Genomic DNA, 14,933 nt, shown 5'->3' on the forward strand with positions numbered 1-14,933 from the left:
ACACTACAAAACAATAAACTAATAAAAAGCCTTAACCTTGCATTCAAAAAAAGTGAATAAAGCAAGGGCAAATCGGTCAAAATGACATGTTAATTAACTAATTTTAGAGGTATTTATAGGGGGGAAAAAAGGAGAAACCAGCAGTTTGCTTTTGAAGAGCTCTAAAGTTCGGATTGTGTGTGGTTTCAATCGTGGCTTGCCAAACCGTGAGACTCCATACCGGACCCAAGCCACAACCTCAGCAATACAAATAGCTATCGCATTAGACTAAACAGAAAGCAATGATTATAAAAGGTTCTTTGAAATTCAAGACAACAGTTCCTCATTACTATCTACTCGTAATAAATTGTAAGAAAACTCATATGGACAATTTTTTGTAGCTGATAAGCCACCTTAGTATATAGCATGAGCTATACAGTATATATTCACGTTAGTCATCCTTCTCGTCATCTTCTTCATAGTAACTAAATGGAAGTGGGACTGATTTAAATGCTCGATACCTTCCAACATTGTTCAAGTGCTCATTCTCTAACCTGCACACACACAATGACCTTATTAGCACTTTCTGGACTGTACCAAACATAATGCAGAGGCAGATTATCATATATTTATTCTTCTATTCTTATCTTATATATATATATATATATATATTTTGTATAGGAAACATGGTTTCTTTATTTCTTCATTTGTTAGGTTATACGTACATCTATATGACTTTGATCCCCATATCTTACTAAATCATAGTATACATGTATTACACACCCATATCCATATCAATCCTTGATAACTTTGGCCAAGGTTTGCACAATGAAAATATGCAGGCTATGATTACTGTTCAGTGCCTGTACTGACACCTATTTTGAGTGTCATAATTATGTGAACTATTACTTTTTCAATTGTCTCTTGGTAAATTGAATATTGTACCTAAAAAACATCCACACCCCGCGACGAAAAATTTCTAGGCAGGAAAACACGCTTGATATGGCTGTTCCTTTCAGGGCTTTTATGTTAAATTTCAAGATTAATTGAAGCCAAGCAAGTCTTAGTATAACATCCAGTACCTGTAAAATATTCGGGATAGATTAAAATTAAAACATACAAAGGTAACAACAAACGAAACAGTTGTAAGTCTAGTCTTTGTACCATCACTAGAAAGTACACACTTTTGCGTGATACCGCAAGCTTATTTCTAAGAAACCTATTCTTGGAATTTCTTTGTAGAAGTCCCCAGTCTACAACTATATCCCAATATGTGTTGAACAAAATTGCAGTGATCGAGCTCACAAGGGCCAAAACTTTCCAAGTCTTGTTCATCTTGAATTCAAATGCGGTTCTGACTATTACTGCAACAATGGTCAAAAAGTATCTCGAACCATTGTATAAGTGTACCCATTCTTTTTCTTCTAACAACCGGCGAACACACTACAAGTACATAACACTAGTCATCTGAAAGTAGTTTGCAAAATGATATGGTGAAAAAAACTCATACCCTTCAAATATTATGTCCCTAAATGCTATACTAGTATTACTACTGCTTTATTGCTTGGTTGGTATGAAAGTTGAAGGGGTATGAAGAAACCTGTAGGAACCGCAGCCAATATGGTATAACTGCTACAATAATATAGAAGACATTGTAGAGATCCAGACTATGGCACTTTTGTTCCTTCTGATACCATCTCATACCGTAGTAGCAAATGTAGAACTCTAAGCACCGCATGGCTTGAACCTGAAGTCAAGCAGAACGTGATGCATAGTAATAACAAGGTTACAAGCATGATTTACCAATAGAATTTCAATCTCGTTAAACCTGACTAGTCAGCTGATCTGCCAAGAAAAAGTCGGCAAGTGAAACCTGCAGAGAGGAAAAACAGAACACATGTTCATGAAAAAGATTCAATAGAAGGCATGAAAGACCTCACCAGTCAATTACAGTTTACAAATAAGAAGTTTTCCATCAAAGAACTTCTGTTGATAAAGGTGACAAAATGGGCAGGCTGGGTAGGTTGGATCATCGGTCAAACTAGGTTAATGTTTACATTGACTATCAGAACTTTATATTTTTTTATAAATACTTGTGTGTCAAAGCTTACAAAAGTTTTATATTCACAATAATCAAATTCTAGAATACGAACTTTGTAAAACTTCTGACCTTCACTACCAATATGTCCTGTTGTGATTAAGCTATTTTCTATTTACCCATTTGTCCCATCTGAGCCTTTCCATTTTAAATTGATTTTCTGTTTTACCCCCATATGACCCACTAGAGATGGTCCATAATCGAAATCAATCCACTCATAACTAAATGTGTCAAAACTGCCACCTCTAATTTCTAGAATGACTCTGCAAATGACAGGTTCCCTATTGTAAGTTTGTAACTACTGTTCACTGCTGTAGCTATCATAACGCTGATGAAATTATATAACATCTTATAACCATAAAGTACTTCGTACTTTCATTATCCTTTATTAAGCCTTTATCTTATTGGAAGCTGAGTACCTTGTAGAGAGGAGCACAGAGACAACGGAATAAACATCGGATAAGAAAGTAACGACTGGACTTGTACAAGATATTGAAAGGAAAGAAGAAGATGACAAGAAAAATCTGCACAAAGAAAATGATATTAATAATTTGGTACTATTGCGCACCTAAGGTATATACATGGTGTCATATCTTACAATGAGTAAGCCCAATGGAATTAATTCCATATACTTTGTATAGCCTGAGTTAATAGAATCTACTTTCATGTGCACATGCACCAGAAAAGTGCCAAGTGTGAGCACTGCAACACCTGTGCTGATTAGAAAAACATCCTGGTAGCTTAATTCCATTCCTTGCTTAAAACCAAATATAAAGGGATAGTTGATTCTGCAGCGCCTCCAAAAGTATATATTTGCAGCATACAATAGCATATGCAATATTATATATGCATATAAACTGCAAAAAGGTCAGGAGTTCAATAGAGGTGAGCTATCAGTTTTATTTTAGAAGTGAGCTATCAGTTTTACTTGTTATAAATATTAATCACAAGGAACTACATAACCTGTATAAGGGAAAAACATTTTCCATGTACATGATATGCTCCTCTTTAACCATCACTTTCCTCGCTTGTATAAGTAAGACGATAGCAATCAAGAGAGCAATTGAGCAACCAGCAAAAAACCCTGAAATTAACAGGACACAGCATCATATTAACTGTACTTTCTGTGTATTTTGTTAAAAGCAGTGATCATGATATCTGTAAGTTGAATCGAGTAACAAGCTCTACTAATGGTTCATTATGTACCTGAAAAGAATGTTACCCTGTGCTTTACTCTCCTTCGTTTTGGCCTCAATAATTTCATACCTTCTCTACGGTTGGAGCTTGCAAAGTACTTGATAAAGGTTTGTTCCACTCGATCCAGGAGATGAGTGACCTACATGTATTTATATTTCTCGTATCAATTGATCAATTTTTACGTCACTCAATAAGATCTGACGTACTTGAACTATCAGACTTTAAAAGGTTAATGCTAGCCCAATGTTTAATGGAAAAGCTTATCTGCCAGTATGTACTCTCTGGTTATAATTTGTTATATTGTCTTTAGGAAAACATCAACTGCATGAGAACAGCTACACATTCTTTCATGATATTAATATATCCGGATAAGTTTCCACAAATCATCTATCATTTTTCATCTGGACCGAAGGTAATCCAATTAAGAAGACCCTATATATAGAAGAACCTATAGTGACGGTGCAAAATAGAGTGTATTACAATTACATCTAATTATACTGATTCATTGTGATGAGTATCTGAAGTCTTCAGATGGACAGTGGAGCAGGATCAATATAACTAAGACATAATCGTATGAATGATCGAAAGAAAATAACGCTACTTACAATAGACAAAATATGGTCTTATAACTTATTTGAAAAATGTTACAACATTATAGATTGATAGTTTAGGCTGTCCGCGCCCCAAGTTCAAGATTCATATTGGATCCTGTTAACCCATCCAAAGGTGGGTGCTGAGTCACCATTTGCTCACTGGAGCAGTTTTGGAATGAATACAGATCTCGGGGATTGGATCTGTTTGACCAGTCTGAGGATTCAACACTAACAAATAGGATTGAGAAATAAACAATATCAAGCAAACCTCATCAGCGCTCCCAATGTAAGAGTCATCCACAATTTTCATATATGACCTTGCTGCCTTTCTTAATGCAATCTGCACATACACAGCAAAAATTTGAGATATAAAGTGACTTATATGCAATCACGATCATACCTGTGAACAAGACTTGACCTTAGTATACAGACATTTGTTTTACTGATATAGGAAGTCCATAACAGGTTTCGAGTATATTCGTTTCCTAACCTTTTCATATTTTTTCAATATCTTCGAAAATGCCATAAGATTTACAAAACTGTATGCATGAACAAAAAAAAAATGTCATGGTTCAACTGAAGATTTAATCAAGCAACAATAAAATCAATTCCAAAGTTTCACTATTGATTTATCACCTGTAGTGCTTCAGAAGATGAAGCTTGTGGTAGAATTCAATAAAAACAACTTTCAGTCGTCCTTCCACTTCTTTCAGCTCCTCTTTCTTATACCGCAAATCCTTGTCTTTAGAATCATTAAGGACACTTCTAATGGTTGACATTGGGCTTTCAAGAGTATTATTAAGCCTCACGCGGTCCAGGACATCTAAGGGATCTAATTCATATTTATCAGAATTTGCCTTGTTTCTACACACACTAGAAGTTAAGGAAGCAACCATATCGGAAGGGAAACCAGGCTCAACAGGCCCATGGTTGTTGATCCTGTCAATAACTTTGGAATCCACATGTTCATTTTCTGCACTACAGAACTCAGATTTCAATTTTTAATGTTTAATATTGCACTGAGTAACACATTATTTTATGAATCAAATGGACCTTTCTCGCCATTGTAATAAGAAGATGAATCAATCAGCTGGTTCGAATCAACCATCTCAATCTGGTGCTCATCAAACATATGCCTTCCTCCTACCATGAAATAATAAACGGTCTTGACAATTACAATAACAAATACTTTCCTATCAATCACAACCATGAGATACGGAGATGCAGTTTTATCTAATAAAAATCTGAAGTTTCTAAGTGGTTATTAAACCGACAAAATAATACCTTTTGTCTAAATTTTCCAGAGCACATTAATTACAAGACTTGTCTTGTAATTCTTAAAACTAAAAAAGTATCCTTCTAATCAACACCAGATTAGATGCCCTCCAAAAACTAATTGCATTTGCTCCTAGCTCTTATATCACCCTATATTTTATTCCTGAACGTTTATGTTTTCATCTGCAAAAATTCTTTTCTGTTACTTTACGTGTTTATCAGTTTTTCTTTCGTGTCAGTAAGACAACCTTGTCACTTCCAAGATAGTCAATGTCTACTTCAATTGTTACGTTTCACCTGGAACATACCTGATGTATCTGCTCTGCTTGGAGAAACAGCTTCCGAGGACTCTGTTGAACTACTATCCATAGAAACGTTTCTCTTAATACGGCATTTATTTATATCTGGCTGTTCCACCTTAATTCTCAATGCTATCAAAGCGTTCATTTGCTTATTTAACGAAGCTGCTTCCTCAATCACTTCCTCCACCTTGTCCCTATAAAAGGTATTGACCTTGTTAAGCTCCTTGTCAAGCTTCTCAAAAAACTTTATCTCACCATGCCCTCCTTCGGATGATAGAAGAAAATTGGTGCTATACACTTCTCTAGTATCATCTTTCTTTACAGTCTCGACAGCTATAACTTGGTCCTCTATATCACCAGCACTTTCTTCGGAGCTTGTCTGTACATCTAACCCAGTAAATGGTTTGTATAATGACAGCCGATTCTGTGAAGTTCTCATTGGTGTCGAAGGTCTTTCACTTTGTCTGAACTGTTGGATTTCATGTAATATTCTTTTGAGTCCGTTATAGTCCATGTAGGCTTCAATCCATTCTGGCACCTTCTGTTGCTTGAACTCTTTCCCAAACTTCATGTTCACCTAAAGTCCTTTACTCTCTTAGAGCACAAAAGACCTTCAAATCAGTCGACATAACATGTTAATCAACTTACAAGATGTTGCACGTAGAAGTACCTATTCTACAGTGGGCAATCTTTTGCATAAAATGTAAGCATATCAAACATTCAAACTATACAAAGATCACAGGCGAGTTATTTTAGATTCCCTGTCACTGTTATTATCAAGTCAAAGTCCTAAATTGCTAGACCTTAATGATTCACCAAACTTCAGGGGATATAATCTTTATATATACCATTGAACAAAAGCATTTACATATATTCAACTAACCAATCAAATTATGTCACATCATCCTTCTTTCGAACCATGTTATCAAACACCCTCTGTTAAACCACCACCATCAGCCACCTCTGGGACCCACCAACAATCATCGTAACCCACCATAATCCATCACTTTGCATGCACACCATAATCCATCACTTTGCATGCACACCATAATCCGCCACTTTGCATGCATACATGACTAGCATATCTAAACAACACTAGAATTAATTTATTTTATATTTTTGTATGGCAAATTGGATCACTAACGGGCCACTAACCCACCAGATCATCTCCCTTCCCCGAGTACAAGACCTGAAGACCACCAATAGAAGAAAACCCACCATAGGTGAGAGTCAGAGAGTAACCACCCTGGCCCAACATGGACTCCTTATTTTTCGTCACGTGTGGGTACCTCACCTCAACCACTTGGACTGAGAATCATTGGTTAGACTTAATCGTATTACTAAACGTTCATCGAAGTTCAAACAGTGATCCCACCATTTGAAATTACTAAAGTAAATGAATATGATACAAAACCACAAGCTAGGTGAATAACTCACCCTAAAAGGTTAGATAATAAAAGGAGGAACTAGACTTATGAGCCACCTACCAATCATACATTTGACCGATATGGGATCGCAACGGACTACTTAAGCATCACAACAAAGTGACATGTACACGAGAGCAAGTACCTAAACTAAAACTATAGCATTTAATTTGTGTACTTAATTAATTTGTTAAATATGAATTGACTAACATTCAATCTAAACTTCAAAATATCTTATGTAGCGCACATAAACACATATAATCATCTGTATAATAACACATATAAAATTAAAACTTAATTGCACTACAAGCAGCATTAGTATATATGTATAAAAAGAGAAAAAAAAAATCATGAAAGGGCGGAGCAAATTAATTAAAATGCAGCAATAGAGAATTGTGGATAGAACCTTATTATTAGAGAGCGAAGGCCGCCGGCCGGCGCGCGGTGCGTTGTGTAAGGTGGTGAGTGTGAGAGTTGTATATACTTGATGATTTATTATATGTATATGGAGTTGTATAATTATGAATGAATGACGAGTGGCGGCGGTTGAGCAACAGTAGAAGCAAGCAGTGAGAGGATAATTCTTCAAAATAACGATACCATTATAAGGCGTTTTGTCTGAAATTCAGGGATGCATGCTTGAAATGGTGTTGACACGTATATTCTGAAATGTGAATGTGAATACACCACTCCGGTCTACGGATTTTACTATTGCGATTCATTTATCTATTTACTAGTGGGTGGGTTACCCGCACAATATGTGTCGACGATAGTAGCGATAAGTATGTAGTTATTAGTGTAAAAAGTAGTAATTGTTTTATATGGACTGATGTAGTTATTATGATGTCTAGTCTAAAGTTGGGTTAGAACTTTATAAATAGTAAACTTTGGAAAAGGATTCTCTTACCCATCTTGGCCCTCCCATCTTTGAATTTTGTTATTTGGTTTTCAATAAAAGGTCAAGATTTCTTCAACTTGATTTAAGTTAGGAAAATAACTTGAGGGAATCCTCTTACGTAAATCTTGTGGTTTTTCTCTCTGAATATTTGTAACGGCTCATAGTCAATATCTTGGTACATGCAAGGCTTCACCATTATACAGTGGGGTTTATTTGATGTCATGTACCGACTGAATATTCAAAAAAAAAAAGTTATTTTAACGGTTGAGAGGGATGTATGTTCTAAAATAATTTCGTTAAGGCTATTATAAGTATAAATAGCATGGTTTGGATCGGTGATAAACACTTTGGTCTTTGAAAACAGAGCTTAGAAGTTCAATTCTCATCTCCTGTAAAGGCCAGAAGTTCTTTATTACTATTTAAGTGAAACTTAAAAATAGTCTCTCTAAGAAAATAAGGATTAATATTATTTTTACTAGTACTTTTCAAAAAATATTATTCTTACTAGTAGATTTTAATCTTTTAAGATTTTTTTTTTAAAAAAAATACTAATAACCGCTTGAAGGTATTCATTATTAAAACTATATCTAATGGGCGCCACTTGCTTCAACGCCGAACCAAGTAGCCCTCAAGTCCCCATACATTGTTCCAAAAGGCATTTTATAATATATATATATATATAACTCTTCTCCATGACTATATTAGTTACCCTAAAGGACATTTTAACACTGTCTCTCTCCTATTACTTTAACTTTTTATATTTTCAACCTATTATATGGTGCATTTTGGCACAAGTTGCCCCTCTACAAAGTTGTCTCACTCCATAAAATGGAGGGCCAACTAATTGGATGAGCATCACCACATGGCGGAAGACACCACCATGTGAGATGCTCCACTCCGTCTAATGTAATAGCCCGTTATATATATAAAAAGTAGTAGTTTATATATTAAAACCTAATATAATGAGTTTGAAAAAAAAAGAAGAGAAAACGAGATTATTGATTATCATAGTTGTATATCATAAATTTAGAAATGAAATAAATGTTTATACCCACAACACCACATAATGTGAGCATAAATTTCTTATAATATTCAAATTCAAACCTTGTTGTATATGAACGGTGATGTCTTGATGGCATAATTTTAGATAGATTATTATGTTTACCATTACGCGGATTACGCGGATAGCTTTCTCGTTTAGAAATAAATAAATGTTTATACCCAAATCACAACACAACATAATGTGAGCATAAATCTCTTGTAACATTCAAATTTAAATCTTCTTCTTTATAAACGGTGATGTCTTGATGGCATAAATTTACATAGAAATACATTTTTTATGTTTAGACCTCCAAGGATTTGTCAACAGTAAACCATTATTACTCCTATGTGTCTTGCTATACTATATGCATTAACTTTGTGTAATCATAAGTTTGTTTTAAAACTACTATTATACTAGTTCTTTTCCCCAAGACCCCAACCTTTTTTTCCCATAACGCGACTGCAGGTCTCTAGTTGTCCACTTTCTTCAAATGTAAATATTAATTAATTCTATGTTGCGTGTTGTGGCCATACCCAAAGAGAGAAGACAAATCTTTGATTCTTTTCTAATTACGGAACCACTTAAATGAAAAAAAAGTTATTTTTCCCCCTTCTTCTCATGATACGTTAAAAAGATTGCTAACAGCCTAACAGCCACCATTTTTACATGTATAAGTGCAGTAGTGCACCATTCCTGTCTTGCTGGAAAATTTAAAAAAAAAAAAATACATCCTTTTAAATAAACAGTTTCGTTTTCTATAAATGTAATAATCTATTTTTGACAATTCTTATGTAATTAGTAGCAATATCCTAATAGATGTGTTGATTACTTTTTACATTTTTTTAAAGCAAGTAGAAGTTGAAGCCTTAAAAGTGAGTGAAATAAGCTTTGGTGAAATGGAAGTAAATTTTTAGGAGGCGTTTGGTAGAAGAGAATCATAGAGAATGGAAATGTAATAAAGAAAAAAAATAGTGGGAAAAAGCTAGAATGAGTATTTGAAAAAAGAATATATTACATTGTTTGGTAACAACAAATAAATGAACATAGTAGAAATATAAAAGTTAAACAAACTAATATGATTTTTTTATAACAAAAACTAATTATAATATCATGATATAAATAATTAAAACTAATAGTTAAATACATGAGGAAAAAAAAAGGTAAGTTAATTCCATTCTCACCATTCTGTACCATTTTTGGAGGAATTATGATAATGAAAATGATTTTCCCTTCTCCCTCTTCATTTCCCTTCTCTTATGTAACCAAACAAAAGAAGTGATTCTCATTCCATTTCCACCTTTTTCATTTTCATCCTCCCAAACATTTTTTATTTTTTGTTATAGCTACCAAAAAGAAAATTAGATATATTACGAGTATTTATTTAGTTGGTCCCACTGTCATTATTACTACACAGCCCCTTATGTTTTGGTCTTTCTCTCCTAATCGGCCTAATTAGTTAACATTAAGAGTATTTACGTGTAGGGAAATGATTAATCCTTTTAACATATTAGCCTAAAAATCTTCTTAACTTTTAGATGAGGACATGTGAAAAAATCAAGGGGTGAGATTAGGAAAGAAAACTAATGGTATCCACATGTCACCATTTAAAGCTATTAGAAGAATTTTTAGGCTAATTGGTTAGGAGGATAAATCATTTTCCTTACTAGTATTATTACCAAACGGGATAACATATGTTTTTCTTAGAGTTTCATATATATATATATATATATAATAGGAATAAGAACATCATGGGACGTTATAAAATTGACTAATATAGTAAAATGCTAAAAGATAAGTTTGAGAGCATGAAAACCGGAACTGAAACTTTGGCAATGTTTTGTGATAATGATTCAAGCCAGACTTTTCTAGACTCGGTAATAGATTAATAACATACAACAACCTCAAGTGAGACTTGGTGCACACACTCCATTCATGGCTCTTCAAATTGGATTTAGCATCATCCAGTAACAACTTGAAATTGTCTTGAAGTGCTTTATCGAAGTAGAATTTTGGCATCTTCCAATGAGGCTGCAGGTCTAATTAATGACTTTGTAAACATAGCTTTTGCACCACTTTCATATTGCTTAGTTTTGCGAACGACAATCTGTAAGATATAATAACAAAAGGACAACACATTGTTAAATGACCTGTTAGCGCATATATACTTGATACCAAACATGTACATATTTGAAACTAAGTTTAATGCAGGATCATTGTTACATTAAATACATGGTAGTAAAGAAGAATACTATCTGGATACTTCTCATATTACCAAAGAGTTGTAACACAGGCAACAGAAGTAAACGTAGTACGGGAGGCTTAAGCAGTTGTAAAAACACAACAACTTTTAGCCATACATAACACTGTATGCATTACACAGTTGTACAATACAACCATATAATGCATATATTTGTTGTATATGGTAAAAATAAGTTGTGTAGGGATCACTTGTTTACATATCCAACGTATTCTTGGTAATACCAAATGAATGATTAGAGTAAATACTTTTTGAGAAATTCTTTTTCTGTTTATTTTTGTTTTTGATAAGGCGTTTAATTTAATCATTTTTTTACTAAATATTTCTTTTAAATAATAAAACAATATAATAAATTTGTATCTCAAACTTATTGTAGTTCGATCATTTTTAACTTCATTTTATATACTTACATACATTTAAATTTATATAATTAATAATTCATTTCATATTAAAACTAAATTAAACTCGTCCGTTGCACGGTAATATTATATTAGTTAAGCGGCAATATCATAATACGTTAATAGTATATGTCAATTGTTAAAACTTGTAAACCATTAACGATTATAATGTAATAAGTTTATCAAAAAAAATACTATCGTATAATAATAACTAAATATTTTCGAATTTTATGCTACACGTAAAACTACATATATAACATTTCTTAATCTATCTTTTAAAACATATTTTATGTGATTTTGATAAAGAGTTATTTTTATTGTAATTTAATTTATAAAAACTTAATTTATTTTTATATGAACTTTTTTTTTGTAAGTTTGATAATTAAAATAATATTAATTAAATAAATAAAGTAAGTAGTAACAATACATAAAAGTATTTATAATTATGAAATAAGCAAAAACTATAAAATCATGTATGTAGTTCTCATTAGAAAATGTCAAATATAATTACATTTAAATGTTGATAAAATTAATTTAACTCCTTACATAAAAATAATAGAATAATAAGGAAATTAAATGCGACTCACTATGTATATCAAAAAGCCTACAGTAATTATCATAAAAGTAATAAAATCACATTAGCCAAGGAAGATAGTCAGAATTTTTATTTTCAAATTTTATATTGGTAGCTCTAATAAAATAAATTGGTGTGAATAAGAAATCCTTAAAATAAATAAATAATATAAAATAAAAAATGAACCCCATTATCATAGGCGAACACATTCACCCGTCACCATTCTCCTATCACTTACAATGTGTTCTAGAGTGTAATTATAAACTTAAAAGGAAATGATTGGAACCTTGGAAGTAGCATTAGTTTCTTTTCAAATCACCCCATAAATAGGCTATTTTTTTTAAAGCAAAATTAACTAGAAAATCAACTCACTTATCCTTTCATTTCCTTTCGATCCCTAAATTAAACTCGATAATAATTCATTTTATAATCCTTTGTTTACTTTTCTTTTCATTCCATAAAAAAACTCAAGAACATAGTGTTACCTTTTTTACCTACACCCCTTAGCGATTCACCTTTTTCAACTACTCCTTTCACCTATTAACTTCACCTACCTTTAACAATGGTCAATAATCCGCCACCACTACATCTTTAAATTTTGCATTTTTGTACGGTAAAGGGAAGGTGTCCTTTCCGACCCAATCCAATGATCAAGCCAAAAAACATGTAAATGCATTAGCTAAGTTGCCATGCAAACTGTAAAGCTACACTGTACCAGAATGGATTGGAGCCTGGGCCCAAAGTGAGGTCATCACTGTGTAAATCCCTGGTGTTCAAGACTAAGGATGAACACATGACTCAATGTGTTGGCGTAAGAATACATAAAATAAGCATAGGGTCTGTGAGCGAAAATCAGAAGGAAAACAAAAGGGCATAACAAATTTTTAATGAACTAAACATAAAGGTTGATGAATTGTTCTCCCGAACTCCATAAATCCAATTGATGCCACACAAACTACAACTTGGTATCTATATTATTGGGCCAGAATGCTTGGTATAAAAGGAATGCAATGAACCATGAGATAGCAACAATGAAGGATAGTACATGATCCTAATGACAACGAACCATAAGACTTGATAAACTGAACATTTGATCCTTATGTGAAAGAGAAAACCTCATGTTGCATTTGCTCCTATTGATCACATATGGAGAACTTCTTGCCTAATCTGCCCTCAACTACTTGAACCATTATGTCCGTTACTATCCCTAAGACCACTGCAGCAGAAAAAATGTGGTAGCTTAACTCGACCACAAGCCCTGAAATAATATAGTGCAAGATTTGAAAATTGAACCATTTACCAATAAATTATGACCATTTGATAAATATGAGATGCTCAAAAATAGAATCCAAAGAAAATATGTCTCATTAAGTAACATATATATGTAATGTAACATTGTCCAATAAAAGTTGTATAATAAAAAACTAGTTTTCAATATTGGTCATTGCTAAAAACGACAGGAAGGTGTTATGACGATAAGTTTTCTGAAGCAAGACGTGTATCCTAGTTATAGGTGCCAAAGCAGGAAAGTTAGATAGTTTGGCATCAGGTTAATATGAGATGTTTCAATACGGGTCGGGTCAGGTCAGATCATGTTTTTTATGAAAAGTTGATGCATTAAATAGAGGGCATACTTGCAACGGATGATGACTGGAATAGGCTTAAGTGCCTTAGGTCCATTTCTGATTCCACGTTTGTGAGGAGAAGTCTGCAGTCATTAAAAAAAACTTCACTAGATAATATGACATACACAGGCTACAAAACTCAAAAATCCAAGAGATATTTGTTTGGCTCAATGGTGCCAACCTAATCCTCACTACAAGAGTAGCAATTGAGGTTAAATATCATCGAAAGGAACAAATCAAAGAGTACTAATGCAAAGAAAAATAATATAAATTCGTCTCATGGTTTGTGAACCCCATTAACAAAAATAAAAGCACAAAGATTTAAGAAATTAACCTTTTTCTTGGGGACAGCCATGAGGTCCATAAATCCATTTCCAATATGGTAACCCGGCCCGAATAACCCACTGTTGCTACCGTCTAAGCTTCTTTCAAATTCGGGTAAAATGAACACTGGTGGTGATGATGTGGCTGCTTTACTGATCGGAATATCAAGTGGTGGCGGCGGCGGTGGATGAGTGGTGCCGTGAAAACCCCTTTTGAAGGACAGTGCGTATTTGATATCGGACCCGCTTGTTCTCATCATCGCCATTCTCAATAACGCCATTTTTTATGTTTCCTTTTTTTTTTTAGTGAAACTACCCGCGGATATATATGGACTCAAAACGACCGTCGTTAATGGTTAAGCATGACTAGTGAAGAATTACAACAGTCCTTAGACTCAAGTGTTGTACAAAAGTAGTCCTTAGACTCAAGTGTACTAACAATTTGAGCCGTTCCTAATTTTTCATTCATGAATACTAAAACAAAACATATAGGTTAAGATAAAAGTGTGTTTGGTTTACAAAATAAATTGAATTTGTCAAAATAATATTTCGAGGGAACTTTTCATTTTCTAAAAATATTTTAGTAACGGGCGGAAGAAAATTCTTTCTCATTCCTATGCAATGGAAATTTAATCAAATGAGAGAATGTTTAAATTTCAACGAAATAAGACTCTTCTACTTTCGAACAACCGAACATAGTGAAAAATAATTGCTTTCAATTTTAACTCAATCAGATTACATCAAATTCTGTGAAACAAATACAACCTAACATTTGATTTTGATGACTGAGGATGTTTGCTAGGAAACTTTTGAGAGTTTTTTTAAAGTTTTGGTTTTTACTTTTGAATAAACTTTTGTTATGTTTAAATTCAAAACCTTCTTAACAATTTACATATAATTCTACCTAGAATCTCTTAAGGGGTGTTTGGTAGAATGTAAAGAGAATGA

General features: G+C 33.3%; 2 protein-coding genes across 2 annotated transcripts; both read right to left on the minus strand.

Moving 5' to 3' along the window:
* Positions 1 to 284: 284 nt before the first annotated feature.
* Positions 285 to 6,026, minus strand: LOC122580287 (phosphate transporter PHO1 homolog 10-like). The gene is made up of 13 exons (XM_043752565.1): positions 5,451 to 6,026; positions 4,504 to 4,840; positions 4,358 to 4,406; positions 4,136 to 4,207; positions 3,284 to 3,413; positions 3,041 to 3,161; positions 2,676 to 2,934; positions 2,497 to 2,601; positions 1,808 to 1,852; positions 1,580 to 1,726; positions 1,144 to 1,422; positions 975 to 1,061; positions 285 to 526 (listed from the first exon to the last, which is right to left on the minus strand). The coding sequence occupies exons 1-13, from the start codon at positions 6,013 to 6,015 to the stop codon at positions 431 to 433; spliced, it is 2,292 nt and encodes a 763-aa protein (XP_043608500.1). The 5' UTR covers positions 6,016 to 6,026; the 3' UTR covers positions 285 to 430.
* Positions 6,027 to 12,896: 6,870 nt separating this feature from the next.
* LOC122579904 lies at positions 12,897 to 14,317 on the minus strand. Its single transcript, XM_043752162.1, has 3 exons — positions 13,997 to 14,317; positions 13,672 to 13,745; positions 12,897 to 13,295 (listed from the first exon to the last, which is right to left on the minus strand). The coding sequence occupies exons 1-3, from the start codon at positions 14,264 to 14,266 to the stop codon at positions 13,211 to 13,213; spliced, it is 429 nt and encodes a 142-aa protein (XP_043608097.1). The 5' UTR covers positions 14,267 to 14,317; the 3' UTR covers positions 12,897 to 13,210.
* Positions 14,318 to 14,933: the final 616 nt, after the last annotated feature.

Source organism: Erigeron canadensis, chromosome 8 (assembly GCF_010389155.1).
Source record: "Erigeron canadensis isolate Cc75 chromosome 8, C_canadensis_v1, whole genome shotgun sequence".
NCBI classification, from domain to species: Eukaryota; Viridiplantae; Streptophyta; class Magnoliopsida; order Asterales; family Asteraceae; genus Erigeron; species Erigeron canadensis.